Genomic DNA, 19,267 nt, shown 5'->3' with positions numbered 1-19,267 from the left:
GATGCAATCAAGGTGTTTGTTGGTTTTGGTATGTAACTTTTTAGTTGCTGAAGAGACTAGCCAAATTGCAGATTGTGAAATTTTGTGCAATTTCCATCAAAATCACCAAAACATCAGTATCCGAAGCTCTAATTAGAATCCTTGATCCAGGTGCAATTTTATGAGCGTGAAAAACAATCCGTTTATCCACGTCTTCGTGATAACACGTAAAATCAGCTTCTTTAGTTTTTTTAATGTACATAATTATTGTGAGCTTGATACGAGTAGCACAGATGATCAACGGTTAAAAATATTTTTGTTTTGGATAATTGTAAGAAAATTTTTACTATCCCAATAAACAGCCAAAAAGCGTATCAGTGCCTGCTAACTAGCTAAAACTAGCCTCAGCCTGCTATGCAATAAGATCTGTTTCGAAGGAAATGAATTTATCATCTTCCAAAATAACATATTTTTCTTTGTTCGAGTCTCATCTTCGATATGGCTTTCCCTTTTGGGATTCTAGTACAGCTGCCCCATCTGACGTTATTTTTAAATTACAAAAAAGAGCAATACGGTATCTTTTTGGCCTCAGTAGAATAACACATAGCTACCTTTAGCTAACACACAGTAGAAGCTACCTTTTTTTCCAGCAAGACCTAATCATGACTACTCCACCAGAAATTCAACATTTGATGTGTATTTACCGATCCCGTCCAGTGAGTTAGTAAAGAAATCTACATTATATTCAGCAAAAAAATTATACAACCATCTCACTTTGCAAAAACCTACAACTTCTTTCCTTAAGTTCCGTAAATTGACAAAAGCCTATCTATCTGAAAGACCATATTATTCAGTGGAAGAGTTTCTTAATGAATAACTAAGAAATTACAGTACGTTTAGGTACAAGCAACTATAGTTTATTTTTATGAACGAGAGAGTATTAGCATAATTTTAACTGGTAGCTCCGACCACTCCATGGGCGTGTTCAAGATTAATTGAAAAATTACTTTGAATAATTATTGTAAAAAATAAATGAATTATTTCAGTGTTATAAAGTGTTATGTGTATGTAAACAAAAGTGACCTCTTTTATCACACACTATATTAGAACTGACTGGCCTACATTAAAAAGGGTTTTAAAAAATTCACATTTTTTTTAATTTTTAAAAATTACAAAAGAGAAAAGGAGTTTTTAAAACCGTCTAAGGTATGTTAAATAGATGAATAAAAATATTAATATAAAACTTACAGCTACTTGTTACAAATCCAAATCAGATTCAGAAGATGAACTTTCAGAACCAAGATTTATAATAACTGGCTCGATCATTTTATCAGTAATATTGTCCAGCTTCCACATTTTTTCCTCTTCTTTAATAGTGTGATTTACTGCCTTTTCCCAGTTTTCAGGTTTTACATTATTTACGGCCTCCAAAAACAACTGTTTAACATCATGAATTTTAAAAGTGGTATTTTTTCTTGAAACTTCACTCTTTATCTGTGCCCATACCAGTTCAATCGGGTTTAATTCACAATGATATGGTGGGGATCTAAGTACTGTCATTCCACGATTTTTGGCAATTTCATCAATTTCGTATTTTTTAAATTTTTCTTTATAAAGGGCACACAACGAATAAAGTTCCTTTCTTATAGATCCGGGATGGTACGTAATATTTTTTGAACTCAGCCAATTCTGCAAGTCTTTTTTTAACCACTTGGTTGTGAGCAGTCCTTCTATAAGTCTGGAGTGATAACTTGCATTATCCATTACTATTACACAGTTCTTAGGAAGAAGATCTATCATTTGTTCGAACCATTCTTGAAAGACATCAGCGTTCATGTCTTCATGGTAGTCACCGGTACGAGTTGATTCAAAAGTTAATAAACCACCTTCAACAAAACCGTCTGAACTGCCAATGTGTACTATTATCAGCCTGCGTCCCTTTCCTGATGGTGGGTTTAAACCAGTAGATAAGTTATTTACAAAAGCGTGCCTTTGACTTGTAACAGTTTCATCCTGCCAAAATTTATTTGGTGTATGACCCTCGTTGATCCATGTTTCATCAAGATAAAATATTTTTCTTTTTTGGTTTCTCATTTCCTTTATGGTTCTTAGAAAATGTCTTCTCCATATGACAATATCGCTTCTTTCTAATAAAATAGACTTTCTGGGATTCTTTTTCCAGCGGAAGCCTATTTCTTTTAAAAGTTTCCATAACGTACTTCGACTCATTTCTGGGTAATCCTTATCATCTCGAACTGAGACAAGAACTTTATCCAATGTTGGAAATTCTTGTCTAAAGAAGAATTCATGCACTTTCCGTCGAAGTCCTTCTTTAAAATGATATTCTATTTGAAATTTTGATTTCCCTGGAGCATTACGTGGCATTTGAAAACTACCACATTTCTCTTCTTTAATAACTCTGTAAATCGTAGATTTCCCAACACCAAGTGTACTGCTAACTAACTCAACGGTCTCATCAACACTTTCACATAAACGTTTGTCTGTAAATGATTTAAAACAATTAAATATTAATGTTTTTTCATTAACTGTTAGAGGACCAATTTTTCGGCGTTTACACGGCACTTCCAAATTTTCCATAACATTAGTATACACAATAAACTGCACCTTGCAACTGAAGTACCTACTTTTAGTGAACTGTTAAGAATTTTGAATACGCCACTTGGACCTTCCTATATACAAAATGGAAAAACCCACTATCACATTTTCTGTGGAATAAGTTTAGAAGGTAATTATCTAGTCAATTACTGTCGTAGATTCCTGGAATTAAAGAATTAAATGTTTGATTGTTGAAACCCTTACTTCGTGGAATGCACTCATTTAAGAATTAAACTTTATTTTGCAAATAGGCAAAGAATTAAACTTTATTTTGCAAATAGATAAAATAAAACGTTTTATTTTATCTAAAGAATTAAACTTTATTTTGCAAATAGGTAGGTACTTATTAAACTTTTATTGGTTATATATAACAAATAAAATAAACATCTTACATTTCTTGCAAATTCATTAGTACCTGTTAACCTCCATCACTCCGACACTGGCAACCATATTTAAGAATTAGTAACCCTCACAACTATTGTATTCTATTCTGCTCCAACCTTTATACCTGGTGGTCATACTCAATTTAAAATTGTTTTCCTATATACTTCTGTAAACTTGTTGACAAATATCTGTTTTTCATTGAGTCACCCGTATCAACAGTTTAGGGATTTGCATACATAATTTATTATTTTATTACTCTCTCATACATAAAAATACACTATAGATGATAGAATTAATTGCGTCTTAACTTCTGTCGAAAAAGTTTTATACTATTTAATTATAATAATCAATGTATATGCGATACTATATCACTGTTACCCTATCACAGTTCGCCTGAAATTCATACGATAAGAAAAAATATTAAATAACTTCAAGTAAAGTATATCCGTTCTCGATAACGCATTTAAACATCGCATTTTTGTCTTAAACGTTAGTTTTTTTGGTCCTTTTTTAACGTTTCGTGCATTTCGGCATGTACACTTAAATTTCTTCTGGGAAAATTGCACAAAATTGTGCAAAGGTAAGAAACGCGTGACGTGGGCCACGGCGACACACCTTTCTCTTCGGCCAATCACAGCGCGCTCGCAGAGAGGCTTGACAACGTTGGAAAAAGACGGAACATACCAGTATCTCTTCCCCCTCTGCTAGATTTCTTTCGGAATAAGTGAATGATGCATGAACCGGCAAAATTGTAAGCTCAGTTTCGTGTCTACGTTTATAATACGTAGATTGTTTCCAGTTCAGTATTTTTTTGTTGTTTGTAGTGTTTTACAAGTCTAAAATGGGTTACAAAAGGAACATCCAGGCCACACCTTTGGTACGTTTGAACTAGTTGCATTTTTAGATTTTAGAACAAATTTGTATATCGATTTTTCGTTATAGAGCACATGCTACTACGTCATTTATTTAATATAAGATTGTTTAACCTTGATTTTTAAAAATAGGGTTATTTGAGTTTCTTGTCATCAAGTTTTTGTATATTGTGTTATAATAATTGTGTACATTTTTGCTGATTGATTGCGTCAGGTTTTTGATAGATTGTCTTTTATTTTCAAGTAAGGGCAAACAATCCGATTTCAAGTGGATTGATTAATTGAAATGAAGTACTGTCTGCCTTTAGAGGACTTATTTTATAATAATATCAAATTAAACATCAAAGAAAGTCTGTGGTCTAGACAGGTATATACTTAATTGGACACTTTTAACTGTTTTATATATATATATATTAACGAGTGCTTATTATTGTTGCCAGCAAAAAGAAAGTATCTAATAAACAAACCTTCTCTTCTTATCGAACTATGTTATTAATGCCAATTTAGGCCATTTTTGCACAGTTATTCCAATTAGTTTTGTTATCATTTTAATAATCTAATGTAATGATAATCTTTTGTCATAAGCACTTATTTTTCAGTTCCTTTTTATTTTTGCTATCAATTTGTCATACATAAATGTTTCAACTTCCGTGCTGATGCTACAAAGTGGTTTATGAACTGTGGAATACATGAAAAGTCACTTCTTTGTACAGAATTGTATTCGTTAACCGCTGGTACTAACCGTCCTTAATACAATGCTTATGTACGACCAAATTAACTGCTTTCCATCAATTTCTTATAGCCACTTTGTGTCCATTTGTTTATTATTATGCTCAAGATTTGGGTTGCCAATATGGCATGTTCTGTTCAGTTCTCACATTGGATCGGAAGTCAAATCAGTCAAAAAAAAATTTAAAGTGGTATAACTCTGAAAAGAATATATATATATATATATATATATATATATATATATATATATATATATATATATATATATATATATATATATATGTCTGAAATTTGGATGATAAATACTATAAGATACGAACTTCTACTGTCAAAAGTGAAACAGGATCCATCCAGATGTTTCTTCTTCTTCTACGGCACTACAGCCCAAATTGAGCCTTGCTTGTCTATGCAGTGGCGCACCCAGAATTTGTCTTAGGGGGGGGGGGGGGTTTGAAATTTTTTTATGCTACTGCTATCTGCTATCTATTGTCCTGCCTACCAACTAAAACCACCCTCTCTTACTTGTGCGCAGTTGACTCGCACGTACCGTACTCCAAAAGTGGGGTGGCCATTGTAAGGCTGACGACATTTTTGGGACACTCCCTTCTCGTATCTAGATCTTATCTATTGTTCTGAAGCTATTTTCTTGTGGGATTGTAAACTAATCACCATTTTAATGGGCATAAGCCACAATTGAAGGTTAAAATAAGGTTATTGACGTTTGACATTAATCCAACTTGTAAATACAATACATTTTGGAGACGGCTATCGCCGTACTCCCGTTCTCCTCCGCCAATCCTCCCGGTCCAAGGCATGCTTCTCCTCCAAACCTCTCGATTCCATCGCTCTTCTAATTCTTTTATTCCATGAGCGTCGAGGTCTCCCTCTTTTTCTTCTGCCAGGGGGCTTCCATTTGTGAAGTTTTTGGGGCCAACTTCGTTAGGCATTCTCAATAGATGTCCAAACCATTTTGAACCTCTTCTTTCTATTCTGTCAATGACCGTTTCTGTAGCATGCATGTTATTTCTTATAGATTCGTTGGTCTTCCTTTCCTGCCTTGATGTTCTAGCACTTCTTCTCAAATAATCCATTTCAACTGCCAACAATCTTCTCTTCAGGTCTGCATTAATTGTCCATACTTCAGAGCCATAACAAAGAACTGGTTCAACCATGGTTTGCCCTAATTCTTTTTTTGTTCCTTTTGGAAATGTTGTGATCCCACCATAAGGAGTTCAGACATCCTACAATTTTACGTCCCTGATTAATTCGTGTTTAATTTCGGTTTCTTCCAAGCCGTTCTTAACAATGAGTGGACCTTAATATTTAAAATTTTCCACTTGTTTGATTTCCACATCTTCGTCTATCAACGCTTCAAACCTTGCATCTGAATTGATAACTAAGTAAATATTCTGTTTTCTTCATGCTGACTTGTAACCCCCATTTAAAATATTCTCTCTATCGACGCTTTATCATAAATTCTAGATAATAAGAATCTTGAGCTAGGATGACTTGGTCATACGCAAAGTTCAGGGAGAACAGTATGTCATTTTCTATGGGGATTCCCATTCCCTGGCAGGGGTTTCTCCAATTTTGGAGGGCTGCCTCAATATATAAATTAAACAGTAAGGGTGACATACTGCATCCTTTTTTTAGTTCTTTAGCTATTTTTATTGGCTCTGATAGTCTATTTTCGATTTTTAGGTAGGTAGTGCTATCCCTGTACACTTCTGTGATTATTCCTAAAAGGTATGGACTACACTCGAGTTGTCGTAAAGCTTGCTACAATTTAAGTCTTGGAACTGTATCATACGCCTTTTCTAGGTCGGTGAAGGCTAGATGTACTTCGGTACCAACCGCTATTCCTTTTTCTATTAATTGTTGGAGTATAAACAAATTATCAGTGCAAGATCAAACATCAAAAATTCAAACGTCAATAAACTTATTTTAACCTTCAATTGCGACTTATTCCCATTAAAATAGTAATTAGATCTTATCTCTGTCGTTAGCTCGGTTGGTGTTTCTCTTCTTCTTCTTTCTTTTTAATGACTGCTCGGATGTAATTGTGAACACTATTACATCCCTCTGTATTTCCCGTCATCTTCACGATCATCTCTCTTACAGTCACAGGGTTCATACCTATTTCTTTATACATTCTGTTTCTTTCCACTGTACATCTATTACACTCCAGCATTGTGTGAGTAACAATGTCGGAATATTTGCAGTATAGGCATTTATCTGTATCTGTCTTTCTGAACCTATGAAGATACGCCCTAAAACAGACAATCTACCCAGTTCCTTAGGCTCGGGATGAGCATCTTTGTCCACTGAGCAACATCTTCCTTGTTGTTCCACTCTTCTTGCCATCCTTCCATTGATCTTTCCTTTCTTTTTATTTTTTTATAGCTGTTGTCAAATGCTTTCTTCTCCCATAGAGATGTCTCTTTTCTACTGCTAACACATGCAGAGGAACACAACCCGTGATAGTCCACAAGGCCGCCGCAGATACAGTCCTGTAGGCGCATGCTACTCGCAACAGACTCGTTCTGTCTACTTTCTCATAAGCCTAATATTAGGTATCGATATCTAAATATAATGAAAAATATTATTAATTATTGTGTATTTACACAGTAATGCAATAATTATTGTGTTCTACATATTTAAAGTGGTAATTTAATTATTCAATCAGCGTTTTGGATTTTTTCTACTATGTGTGAAATACAAATTACATTTTCCTACTATTCTTTATACATATATTGTTTACTTCATATGTCCTGGGGGGGGGGTTTAACCCCCAAAACCCCACCCTGGGTGCGCCACAGTGTCTATGGCTGATCTCCATACACGGACTCCTAAAAGGAGTTATGCGTCACTGTTTACTGTGTCTTCCCAGCGCTTTCCAACCGGTCTCTTTGGTAGCCTATCCTCTCCCATTCTTATCACATGTCCGGCCTATTGCAACCTTTGTATTCTTATTCTAATGAAGTCTGACAGACGCTTCCTTATAAAGTTAATAAAACTCGTTGTATCGACTACTGAAGATTCCGTTTTCCCTTACAGGTCCTAGTATTCTCCTCAGTACTTTTCTTTCGAATGTGTCGAGTTTGCTTTTGAATGTTTCTTTCAGGGCCCATACTTCACTGCCATAGCATGCTATTGGTCGAATTAAGGTTTTATAGATTCTCATCTTTGTATTTCGGTGGACATTTATAAACTGAAATATATGGGAGACGGCAAAATAAGCTCTGTTTGCCTGCGGTATTCTCTTCCGTATTTCTCCATCTTCTGATCCGTCGGCATATATTTCTTTCAATGTCATCTTCATGTATAATGTTTTGTGGGACTATATTCTTCTCGTCTGTATGCATTTGCCTAACCGCATACTCCAGTGCCAGGTTAAATAAAATTGGAGCCAGCCCATCTCCCTGCTTTAGTCCCTGCGAAATCCAGATGTTTGGTACTAGTTAAAATATATTTCTTTCAAAGCGTCATTTGGTTCAGTTTGCCCCTGTCCTTGAGAAAAGTGAACCAGGCTATGGGTATATGGATAACAATGAACCAAATGGGGGTACAAAGAATCAGCAGGTTTCTTGAAGAAAAGAAAACGCATGATATAGCAAAACCTTTAATAATTCACTACCACTACAAGCTAGCGTATGTTTATTTGAGTAAAATTTAATTTGAATGAATATAATGACTGTTGTCGTTTAGTATTCCCAGTAAACAGATATATGGTTGTGGTAATATCAATTTTATGTATGACAGTGCAACCGGAGACACGTCTAAAACGTCTGGCAAACGAAATGTGTTTCCATTTTAGAATTAAAAAACTTACTTTTTGTTCCTTGGCCTCTTGTTATACCTTGGCAACATAATAGACTTTACGATTCTTCCAGTTGGATTTAACCAACACAGTCTCCTTCACTGGGTAAGTTTTCTAATGGCTTAAAACAGTCGGGGTTTATAAGATTCTCCTTATCACCGCTTTTATAATAGTCTTCTTCCTCACAATGAACATTGACCGTATCTTCTTCATTTGTTTTATCTTCTGTTTCTTGAAACACATTTTTCTTTATGAGTTGCGCTTTCGTCTCTCTCTTCAATTTCCATTTTTTCTGGGGTATCCGTGGCTATCATAGATTTATTTTTATTTGGTTGTCTGTTATTTTTCGTCGGCCCAGTCTTTGGCAGCCGTCAGAATTGATCCGGAGTTACAAATTTCAAAGATATTTCTGCCTCAGCGTCAGGAGTTCTATTTCTACTAAGTTCCAACTGCCAGTGGATTTTCTGCATTGAAGATTTGTCCATCTAGAGTATTCCCATCATTTTCAGTAATGGGCATGTTAGTAACTTCACTTGGCAAGAAGTCTATGTCGGTAAAAACATTTCTATCGTACGGGAAGATGCCGGTCTTCTTAAAGGCACTAAAAATATTTGACTGAGTCATTGCTTTCATATGGCATCCCGAACGCAAGCAGCTACCTTATAAATCGTTAGAGGTTTTCCTGCATTCCGCATCATCCAACTGTCTACAGCTGCATTGTAGGCAGTTTTGAAAGGTTTATAAATGTAAACGTCTAAGGGTTGCATTATTCCGGTAGAATGAGGAGGAACTGTTAATATTGTCACACCTTTTTCCTTCGCCAAATCAATAGCTTTTGCTGGAATTTGTAAAGCTGGAATCAGACAGCTCTTGGAATAGCGCTCTTCGTTGGTTTACGTCGGCAAAGAGAAACGGAAAATAGATATTAATGATCAGAAAAGAGACAACAGTTGGCATCCCACGCTACTGTGAAATTAGTAAATATTTGGTTTTTGATAAAAGCACTCGACCTACCCCAAAATGTAGTTGGACCATTTAGATGGTAAGCATTAATGTTTAAGTCTGTTGTACCAGTGTTGGCGGTAAACATTTTAGTAAGTTGAGTTTTTTATACAATGATTAAAATTCCAACACAACTTCGTTAGATCACTCTATAGTAAAATTACTACGATATTTTTGACTATTCATAATTAGACAATTTTGACCTATCAAAGGGATCGTAAACTACAAGCATTGAAAAGAAATACGGTATTCCACGTTGTGTTGGTTACCGTCTCTATATTTTGTCTTTTTGTATTATGGATTTTCTATTTCTCTTCGCCGATGATGAACGTCACTCCACGTTCTGTCAGATCGCTCCTTAATATGGTTCACTTGTGACCCAAGTTACCCTAAATTATGTTAAAACGTTATATTTTTTCTGACAAGCCCTTATTTATATAGATATTTTAGAGTGATTTCTTGTACATTTTCCCTTTTTTTATATGAATTTTATGTTTAAAACAACACATAAATAGTGTATTATTTTGTTTACAATCATCAACCTCAAGCTGTAATTGCAAAATCACGACTTCAATGCAGTCTCGTACAACCAAGTATATACATAGTTCATTTACCAGTGCTCAACTAAATAATGGATAGCCAGCCATTCATCTATTATTACTGTATTGTTTGAAATAACGATTAATGTATTGCTTTGCCGTCAATTTTACTGTTAACAAATTGCAAAGATTTTTCACGTTTGTATATAAAATACACAATAATATTTATTAGACAAGCACGGTGGATAGAAAGGTATTGCAGTGTAGAAAATTAATGTTAAAACTAAGAAATTTATCGACATACAGTACCAGGATGTTATTTCACAAATTCAAGTTCTTTATAACGCGTTTTCTAACGTTTGATAGCAACCTAAAAGGTTGTTTTTAAAAATTATAAGGATAAAATTAGTCGAACCACTCATCAAGTTTTACCACCCCTCGCCAAAACTTTATAGATTCTGGAGCATGCGGGAGTCTCTTCGACCCCACGAGTCGCTGTTGGCTTTCCGGTTTTATTTATTGTACTGTGTCAGTTTGTCTTTGGAATTATCCCACTCGTGGTTGGATTAGACCCACACTTTGGTTGAACACTTATATACTAAGTATAGTATAAACTATACTACGGACAGTACCAGTTCATTTATAGGAGCATCATGTACATTTAACACTATAGTCTTTAGTCTTTAATAGACCCGTGAAATCTTTGTCCTAATCATCATTTTCGCTACTATAAAAAAAAGTGGATGTATTTTCTATATTACCTGTATATTCGGTTTGTAAAATCTGTAAATCTTAAATCAATATTTATAACCTTTTCGAAATACTTGTCGCATATCAAAGGTATTTCTTGCAACATACGTTACGAATATGAAAGCTCTTGTATCTCAGAGGAACTTTTGACATTAAAGTATTTATCAAAACGATATAATTATATTGCGATATTAATATTAAGGGAATGACCTGCTGAATAGGGGTATTAAAGAGAGGTTAGAGAAGAGAAGAAGAATAAAATAAAAAGCCAAAGGAAAGGATTACGAAAAAATGCATTAACTGAAAAGAAATCTTCTTAAATGTGTCAAAATGCCTTTCGCTAAATAAAATTATTTTCTTTTGACAGTACACACGCATATTTTTGTTCTCTACAGATAAATCAATAAAACTATCTTATCAAATTTCATCTAGACATCCCTGATAAATAGCTATAGGAACTAATATTTATCGGCAATCTTTTGTATTATAATCTGTGAAACCATAAACTTTTAGATATAATATTATCTTTATGTGAGTTTTACTGATAGCACTATAACAATGTATTTTTCCGTTATTCCCAACAGAAATAAAGGATTGGAGGTTATGGCAATGGGAAAATTGGGATATTTGCAATATGACTTGTTTTATTAGGTTCATCGTTCCCATTGCCAGATTTTATTTGCCTTGGTTTTTACTTATTGCGTTTAACCTAGAAACAAACATATTGAATAAAAGCTTTGAACTGGTTCGGAAGCTTTAAAAGTTAAAAAAACTGTAAATACAAACTGCAAGAACCTTTTTTTTGCAACTTTTTATGACAATTTTTATGAAATTTTAAAACAATTTAATTTAATACAATTATTATTTTTAATTATCTTGTTTATTTTATACAATAATTAAATTTACTATCAAACGATATTTATTTATGAAGAAAAAAGACAGTTAAGTTTTGATTTCACGTACAGTGCGCCTGTGTATCCGCTTATATGTATTTCGCCCTAAAAGGGCTCTTCAGAGGCGGATATTCACAGTCGCTCTGAACGTGAAAATAAATCTTTTCTGTTTTAGGAAGCAACTCTAACATGGCTTCGTATAGACGCAAATAGCGACATCTGATATTAAAATCCGTAAACTAATTTTCGAAACCAAATTCAGATTTTTGCTTTAATCTGTGCCTTCTAAGAATTGCAAGGCAAAACAGACGTTGATAAAGATGTTACTAGACATGGGACATCTTAAAATTGCATTCCAAAATTGCATTTGTGGAATGCAATTTTTAGATTCCCCATGTCTCTAATAGCATCTTTATCAACGTCTGTTTTGCCTTACAATTCTTAGAAGGCACAGATTAAAGCAAAAATCTGAATTTGGTTTCGAAAATTAGTTTATGGATTTTGATATTTATTTATATTTTATTAAGTATTAATTCAATATTTCGTCTGAATTTGACAGGTCTGTCAGAAATTATAAAGATTGTTTGCTCTTAACGCCACCTGCTATCGCACTGGTTCGGAAGGTGGCGTTAGGAGTAAACAATAATTTATTTATTAAATTATTTTAATATAATACAATTTGTATTTGCTTGATATGCACTTCGCTTGTGCCGCTGGTGAATAATCAAACTCCGTGCAAAAACAAAACTGACTTTATTTTGAATTACACAATACATATAATATGAATGCTAATAAGTATTATGTCCGCTCGCGCTAAATGTTGCATCACCGATCTCGTCTCGTATTTGAGTGCTGTCGTCTTTGGGGTGCCTTTAGGGACTCGTCTTATCTTCACATATGGCATAATATATCTTCATATGCTACTATGTTGCCGGATTGTAAAAATGTATAAAATAAACTTGAATTAGATAGAGGCGTGAACACAATTTGTTTAAAATATAAATAAAAACGGGTGTGGCAGTCCAGTGGGACTGCCGGTGGAAGTTACACTTCTATACACGCATTCGCCGTTATAGATAAAGAATATATTATATTACTGAATTTATTACAGTTCGCCGCTACAAATTTATTTGGGAGTCAATCTGCACAATCATTACATGTGTAATTCTATAGATAAGACATAGCAGAAAGAGAAACAGAATTAATAACAACTTACTAACAATGAAGGATTGAATCAATATTTTGATGAAAATGAATATTTTTATTTTCATATATGTATGAAAGGAGTTGAATGCAAAAATTTTTTTACACATACTCTGCAGTAAAATTCATTGTTTATTTTGTTATTAATATAATAATACAATACAAATTAAACTGCAATATTCATAAGTATTTAAAAATGACAATAATATACATAAAAAAAATACACTACAATACAGTGCAATATAATAATTCCATATAATAATACAATACAAATTAAAATGCAATATCAATAAGTATTTAAAAATGACAATAATGTAATAATATTAACAAAAAAGTCCTCCCCGACTGGGAATCGAACCCCGGTCTCCCGCGTGACAGGCGGGGATACTGACTACTATACTACTGAGGACATGACACAAATGTATTTCAAAATTTACAGTTCTGGATCATACAGTGATTTATTGAGATTATTATTTTGAAATACAAAAGAATAATATAATTATGAACATTTAATAAATAATACAAAACATATCACATAAATAATAATATTAATAAATATTTTATTATATGTATATTATATGTATATATATCTTTATATAATATATATAATATTAAATTATATTTACAAAAGAAACATTTTTATATTCGAGAGAGGAAGAGAGAGAAAATACATCTTCTGTCTCTCTCTTACTCATTATCTTACATATGTAAAGATTTCACAGATTCACTCCCATACAAATTTCCAACGTGGAGCGCGCGTATAGAAGTATAACTTCAATAAAATTACTCAATTCAATTTTAAAAATATTTAAATTTTAAAGATATAGAAAACATAGTATATATTTTTAATACTAATGTCTATAATAGCGCTGTAATTTTTCCATATTTCTTTCTTCCTTATCGCTTTTAACAACTAAATTTCAAATATAACATTCATGATGCAATGTCGATTAAAATAATGACAGATCCATACCTGAATGTACTAAATGCGTAGTATATCTTATAAATGTCGCATTTCTAACCTGTTCAAAGGTTGTAAAAAGCCAACCGTGACAATGCAAGCATTTTTAACAAGCGGGCTGGTCTCTCATGTCTCCGTCCGTAATAGAGGTGAGTCAATTCTAAAGGATTCGTTCAATGCGAACGATTCAGCAACGAAAACCATTTTAGATTCGAACATTACTGAACTGTTTCGTCGACGCTCAACAAAAACTAAAGAAATTACTATTTAAATGGGAATAAGCCACAGAAATAGAGGTAGATCTCCCACACGATACACGGACCATATTGTTGCTACCATTGGCGCTCCATTGTCAGAATGTGCTAGAATGGCAGAAGATAGAAAAACGTGGAGGAACATTGGGAAATTTAGCTAATAGCTTCATGATATCACGATACCTGCATCAGGTCAACGACTAAGAAGAAGAAGAAGCCACAATTAAAGGTTAAAGTACGTTTATTGACGTTTCAATTTCCACTTCATAAAATCGTTCTCAAATAAAATCAAATAAAACGTCAATAAACGTACTTTAACCTTTAATTGTGGCTTATTCCCATTTAAATAGTAATTACTTTAAAATGCCACAAGAAAATAGCTTCAGAACAATATTAAAAACCAAAGAAACTTATCTTTTATTTAGACCTATGGTCAGCTGTATGTCATTGTCATCAAGTACTGATTGCGCTAATCTATATCGACGGTATTATTATGGTCGTGATACGATAATAATATTTTCTGTAATTCTTCTCAGTACTCTCATCTCTGCCGTTTTCAGTAGCCTTTGCGTTGTGGCGGTGTCGGGTCTTGTTTCTGAGGCGTATGTCATTATTGGTCTTGCTTGGTCTGGCTTTAAAAATTCTTGACTTCATCTCAGTGTTAATATGTCTGTTTCGTCGTATATAGTGTTATTGAGGCATCCTGCCAGTTGCTTTTTGTACTTGATCTCTCACTTCTTTGTTCAGATCTCCATAGCTAGACAGTGTACTTCTCAGGTATTTTATTTCCATTACTTGTTCAATACTGACGCTATCAATTTCTATTTTACATCTGGTCGGTTCTTTGCTGATTACTATTGTTTTAGTTATCTGGAATGAGATTGTCATATTAATTTGTTTTGCTCTTAATATGTTAAATCGCTGGACCAGTCTTTGCCGACTATCTTCATCTTGGGCTATCAATATTGCGACAATGATATTAACTACTATAATAGTAGTAGGATAGCATCTTCAAAGTTGCCCATTACTAACTTAATATCATATCAGATATCTAGATATCATGGACCGAGCATGTAACAAACAACGAAGTCATGAGAAGAGTCAACAAAAGAATGGAAATATTGGAAACCATCAAAACACGAAAGCTGCAATACCTGGGGCATGTTCTGCGTAATGAAAGATACAACATACTTTATTTACAATTAATTACACAAGGGAAAATCCAGGGCAAGAGAAGTGTAGGAAGGAGAAGAATTTTACATGGTTGTTTAACTTGTCAGTGTGGCAGCACCTAAGATCAGAATAGCCATGATGATTTCCAACCTCCGTCGCGGAGATAGCACGTAAAGAAGAAGAACTAAATATAAGAGTGGGGATAAATTGAAATTCAGAACAATAAAGTTAAAGATGAATTAAAAGAACCGATTCCGAGCAGAGTCGGAACCAAACAATCGACACACTGAAACGAACGATTCGTTCCACTTCTACACCATAATTTATGCTAAATAATTTCGAATTTTTTAACTGTGCGGTCGTATAACATTTAATTAGGAAATTCCGAAGGACCAGTCGTTTGAAATGTTAAAAAATGTTACCAAATGTTCATACAATTCATTGCGAAATTACTGTTACTTTTCTATTGGATTGTTTAGCCGAATTTAGAGAGTTATGCAATATGAATAGAATGCACATGAGAATATTGACAGTATATTTGAATGAATTTTGAGTCAAATAAAGGAATATTTTAACCAGTTGTGAGCGTCTTCAAAAGAAAAACTATATTGTTCAAAAACCACAAAACATTTTATGAATGTTGATTCTATTTATAGGTCCTTTATCTTCAAAGTGAGGTATAAAAACATAACATAACAACAATGTAGCGGTTGCTTTGGAACCAGGTAGCCTGGAGCAGTTTCTGGTTAAAACCGGATATTTATGACCGAAAGTAACTATGAATAGGTAATAAATACCTAAAGAAGAATCTGTTTTTAGGGCAGCTTTAACACATTCCTTGCATAATTTAATACTAGATGCAAGTCAAGAATACGACAGTAATTCTCTGTATAGGCGAGGCAACGAAGAACTAAGGCTACCAATTTTCCGCAGCAAGATGTTAAGAAAGTTTGTGAATAAAATTCATTGTGGTATATTAAAAATGGCATTTTGTGCAAAAGGAAAATGCTTTTCAAACGTTCATAGAAAATGAAAAATTTGCAACTCGGAAAATATCGACAAAAATTAGTTCAATATTATTAGTAAGAGGTTTTCGAGGGCGCTGAACACGAATATGACATCGGCGATGGTCTTCGAGCTACCTAGTGCCCAGGGTGGACCTTGTATCCTGGAGTTTCATGTTAATTTCATTCTAAATCAATCGACAGTCATTACTCGGGGAGTTTTCGATGTCGTTGAACATGAATATGATAACGTCGATGGTCCTCAAGGTATCTGGTGACCAGGTGGACCTCGTCTCCTGAAGTTTTATGTTAATTTGGAGGCTGTGTGATCTCACCGCATGATAGGAATTTTCTTTGAGCTCCCGTCCCCAGTCTGTTACATTCAAAACTCCTTCTTTGTACAACCAAGTCTGATCTTGTAAATACATGATTTTTAGATGTGTGAATGCATCTACTGTTGACAGCATTTTATCAATCTTACTCCATACCTAAGACTGCACGTTGTCAGATAATCGTTAGCCTTCATGAATCAACATAACATCAGCCATTTGCCTTGGTCACCACGATCGCCTGATCTATATCCAATTAAACATATTTGGGACATGATAGGTCACAGGCTCTTGAATTTACAACACCGTTCACATACTTTAGCAGCTCTTATTCAAGAAGTTGCAGTAGCCTGGAATAAGATACATCACAGGCTATCGACTATCTCATCAGAATGATAGTTTTGCATTTCTATGACTTTTTGTATTTTCTTTATTCTATAAATTGTAATAAAAACTTCTAAAGAATATTCAAGAAACTATGAACATAAAGTTGCATATGCAAATCCGTATATTAACTATTTTTCTTTATTTTCAGATAAGAGACAAATGCAGAGAGTTAATTTTAACCAATGAAAAATTACACAAGCTGATGAAAGTATTTTTGGAAAACGTTCACAGAGGTTTGAAAAAAGAAACACACCCAACATCGATCGTGAAATGTTTCCCAACTTACGTGCAAGATCTTCCCAACGGAACAGGTGAGAATTATCTTACATATGCGATAAATTTAAAAAAATGCTCAGTTTACCCTCTTCCTACAACCGACAATAGTACAGGTACTGTACTATTGTTCTGAAGCTATTTTCTTGTGGCATTTTAACGTAGATACTATTTAATATTTTACTCTTCTACTCTTACTTTTAGATCATCTACATTTTGCTTCATTCTTCATTCATTTTAGAATATATATATATATATATATATATATATATATATATATATATATATATATTTTTCAAATTATTTTTTCGACCGTACTGTTATTATCAATATATATATATATATATATATATATATATATATATATATATATATATATATATATATATTGATCTAATTATATACTATTATAGGCCGATAAAATTTCCTCCATCTTATATAACGTTGCATTTTGCATGATTTTTCTTTCATCTTATGTGATACCGTATTTTACATATTTTTTTATGTGTTTTGCAGAAAACGGCAAATTTTTAGCCCTGGACCTGGGAGGTACGAACTTCAGAGTGCTCCTCATCGAGCTCAGCGGCGAACACTTCGAAATGAAATCCAAAATCTTCGCCATTCCCCAACACATCATGTTAGGATCGGGCGAACAACTTTTCGACCACATCGCCGAGTGTCTGGCTATTTTCGTCAAAGAGGAGCAAGTGGCCGATCAAAAGCTACCTTTAGGTTTCACATTCAGTTTCCCCTTATCGCAGAAAGGATTGACAATTGGATACCTTGAAAGATGGACCAAGGGATTCAATTGCTCCAACGTAGTGGGAAACGATGTGGTGCAAATGTTGAACGAAGCTATTGATAGACGTGGGGTAAGTTGTTTTTTTTTTTTTGTTAATCGAAGATCGCATCGAGAAATCCGGATTTAAGTCAGATTAAATAGAAAGATTTAAGAGATCAATACATCAAGTTTTTTCAAATAATTATCTGTAAAAAGAGTTCGCAATCTGGACGATTTCTTCCCTATTTATTACTTTATGTCCTGATGTGTGATATTTTGCAAATGTTATTTTCTACCATGCGATGACATTTTTTTGTTTTTATGTTAAATGCAATAATAGACAACATTAATTATATAGAGGTACAGCTAGATTAAAGTAAATATAGGTTCATAATTTTATTTATGACGTAAATGAAGTAAACAACCGATGTGATGTTTTATTGATAAGAATCGCGGTGTAACTATTTATATCTTTCAGTGACGATTCGCTTATTTTTACATTTTCCAGATACGTATAATAGATGTTCTTAGCTGTTTATCATTGACACGTGTTTACCTTCATCGTGATTGGGAAGCCGTATATTTTTTATTGGAAAAATATTACGAAGGGTGCTACGTAAGCGTCCAGATAAGAAATATGCTTCGGAAAAAACAAAAAAACCTAACTATTACAGATATTATGATATGCTTCAGCTTCTGCTAGAGTCAATATGAATGCTTTAGGTTCATTTCTTTTTTTTAATCTTACAACCAAACTCAGTTAGAATATATGGGGAACTAACCGATAGTTTCAGGGTCACAAAGGGCGTGAGACAAGGCTGCCTACTAAGCCCAATTCTATTTAACATCTATGGTGAATGGATAATGCGGAAAGCTACTGAGAACTGGAACGGTGGCATCACCATTGGCGGGAAGAAGATTTGCAACTTGAGATATGTAGATGATACTACTATCCTCGCTAGTTCTGAAGCTGAATTGATTCACCTGCTACGTATAGAAGACGTAAGCTTAACGATGGGCCTTAAAATAAACAGAGATAAAACGAGAATCATGATAATTGACAGAGCTAACAACAATCAAAATCATCTGGTCATGATAAACAATATCGCTGTTGTAGATAAATTTGTGTATCTGGGCTCATTAATAACCAACAAAGGAGGCTGTACTGAAGAAATAAAGCGGCGGTCAGCAATCGCAAAAAGCGCTATGGCAAAATTAACAAAAATTTGGAAAAGCCATGAAATAACTACCGATACAAAAATGAGACTAGTAAGAAGTCTAGTTTTTCCAGTTTTTACTTATGCATCGGAATGCTGGA

The 19,267-nt window shown here is 33.8% G+C and overlaps 1 protein-coding gene across 5 annotated transcripts in view; it reads left to right on the top strand.

Moving 5' to 3' along the window:
• Window positions 1–19,267, top strand: part of Hex-A (Hexokinase A) — a 124,986-nt gene that overhangs the window by 76,727 nt on the left and 28,992 nt on the right. For 4 of the 5 annotated variants that reach the window (XM_072530764.1, XM_072530762.1, XM_072530763.1 and 1 more), the window contains 2 exons: window positions 17,044–17,206; window positions 17,685–18,040. In XM_072530764.1, coding sequence (XP_072386865.1) covers window positions 17,044–17,206; window positions 17,685–18,040 — 519 coding nt within the window. Of the gene's footprint in view, window positions 1–3,696; window positions 3,857–17,043; window positions 17,207–17,684; window positions 18,041–19,267 lie in introns of those variants that run through there. The other variant, XM_072530766.1, reaches the window with a different exon arrangement.

This window comes from Diabrotica undecimpunctata, chromosome 4 (assembly GCF_040954645.1).
Source record: "Diabrotica undecimpunctata isolate CICGRU chromosome 4, icDiaUnde3, whole genome shotgun sequence".
Taxonomy (NCBI): Eukaryota; Metazoa; Arthropoda; class Insecta; order Coleoptera; family Chrysomelidae; genus Diabrotica; species Diabrotica undecimpunctata.
Note: the sequence above shows the minus strand (reverse complement) of the source record. Positions and strands in the feature narration are given on the sequence as shown.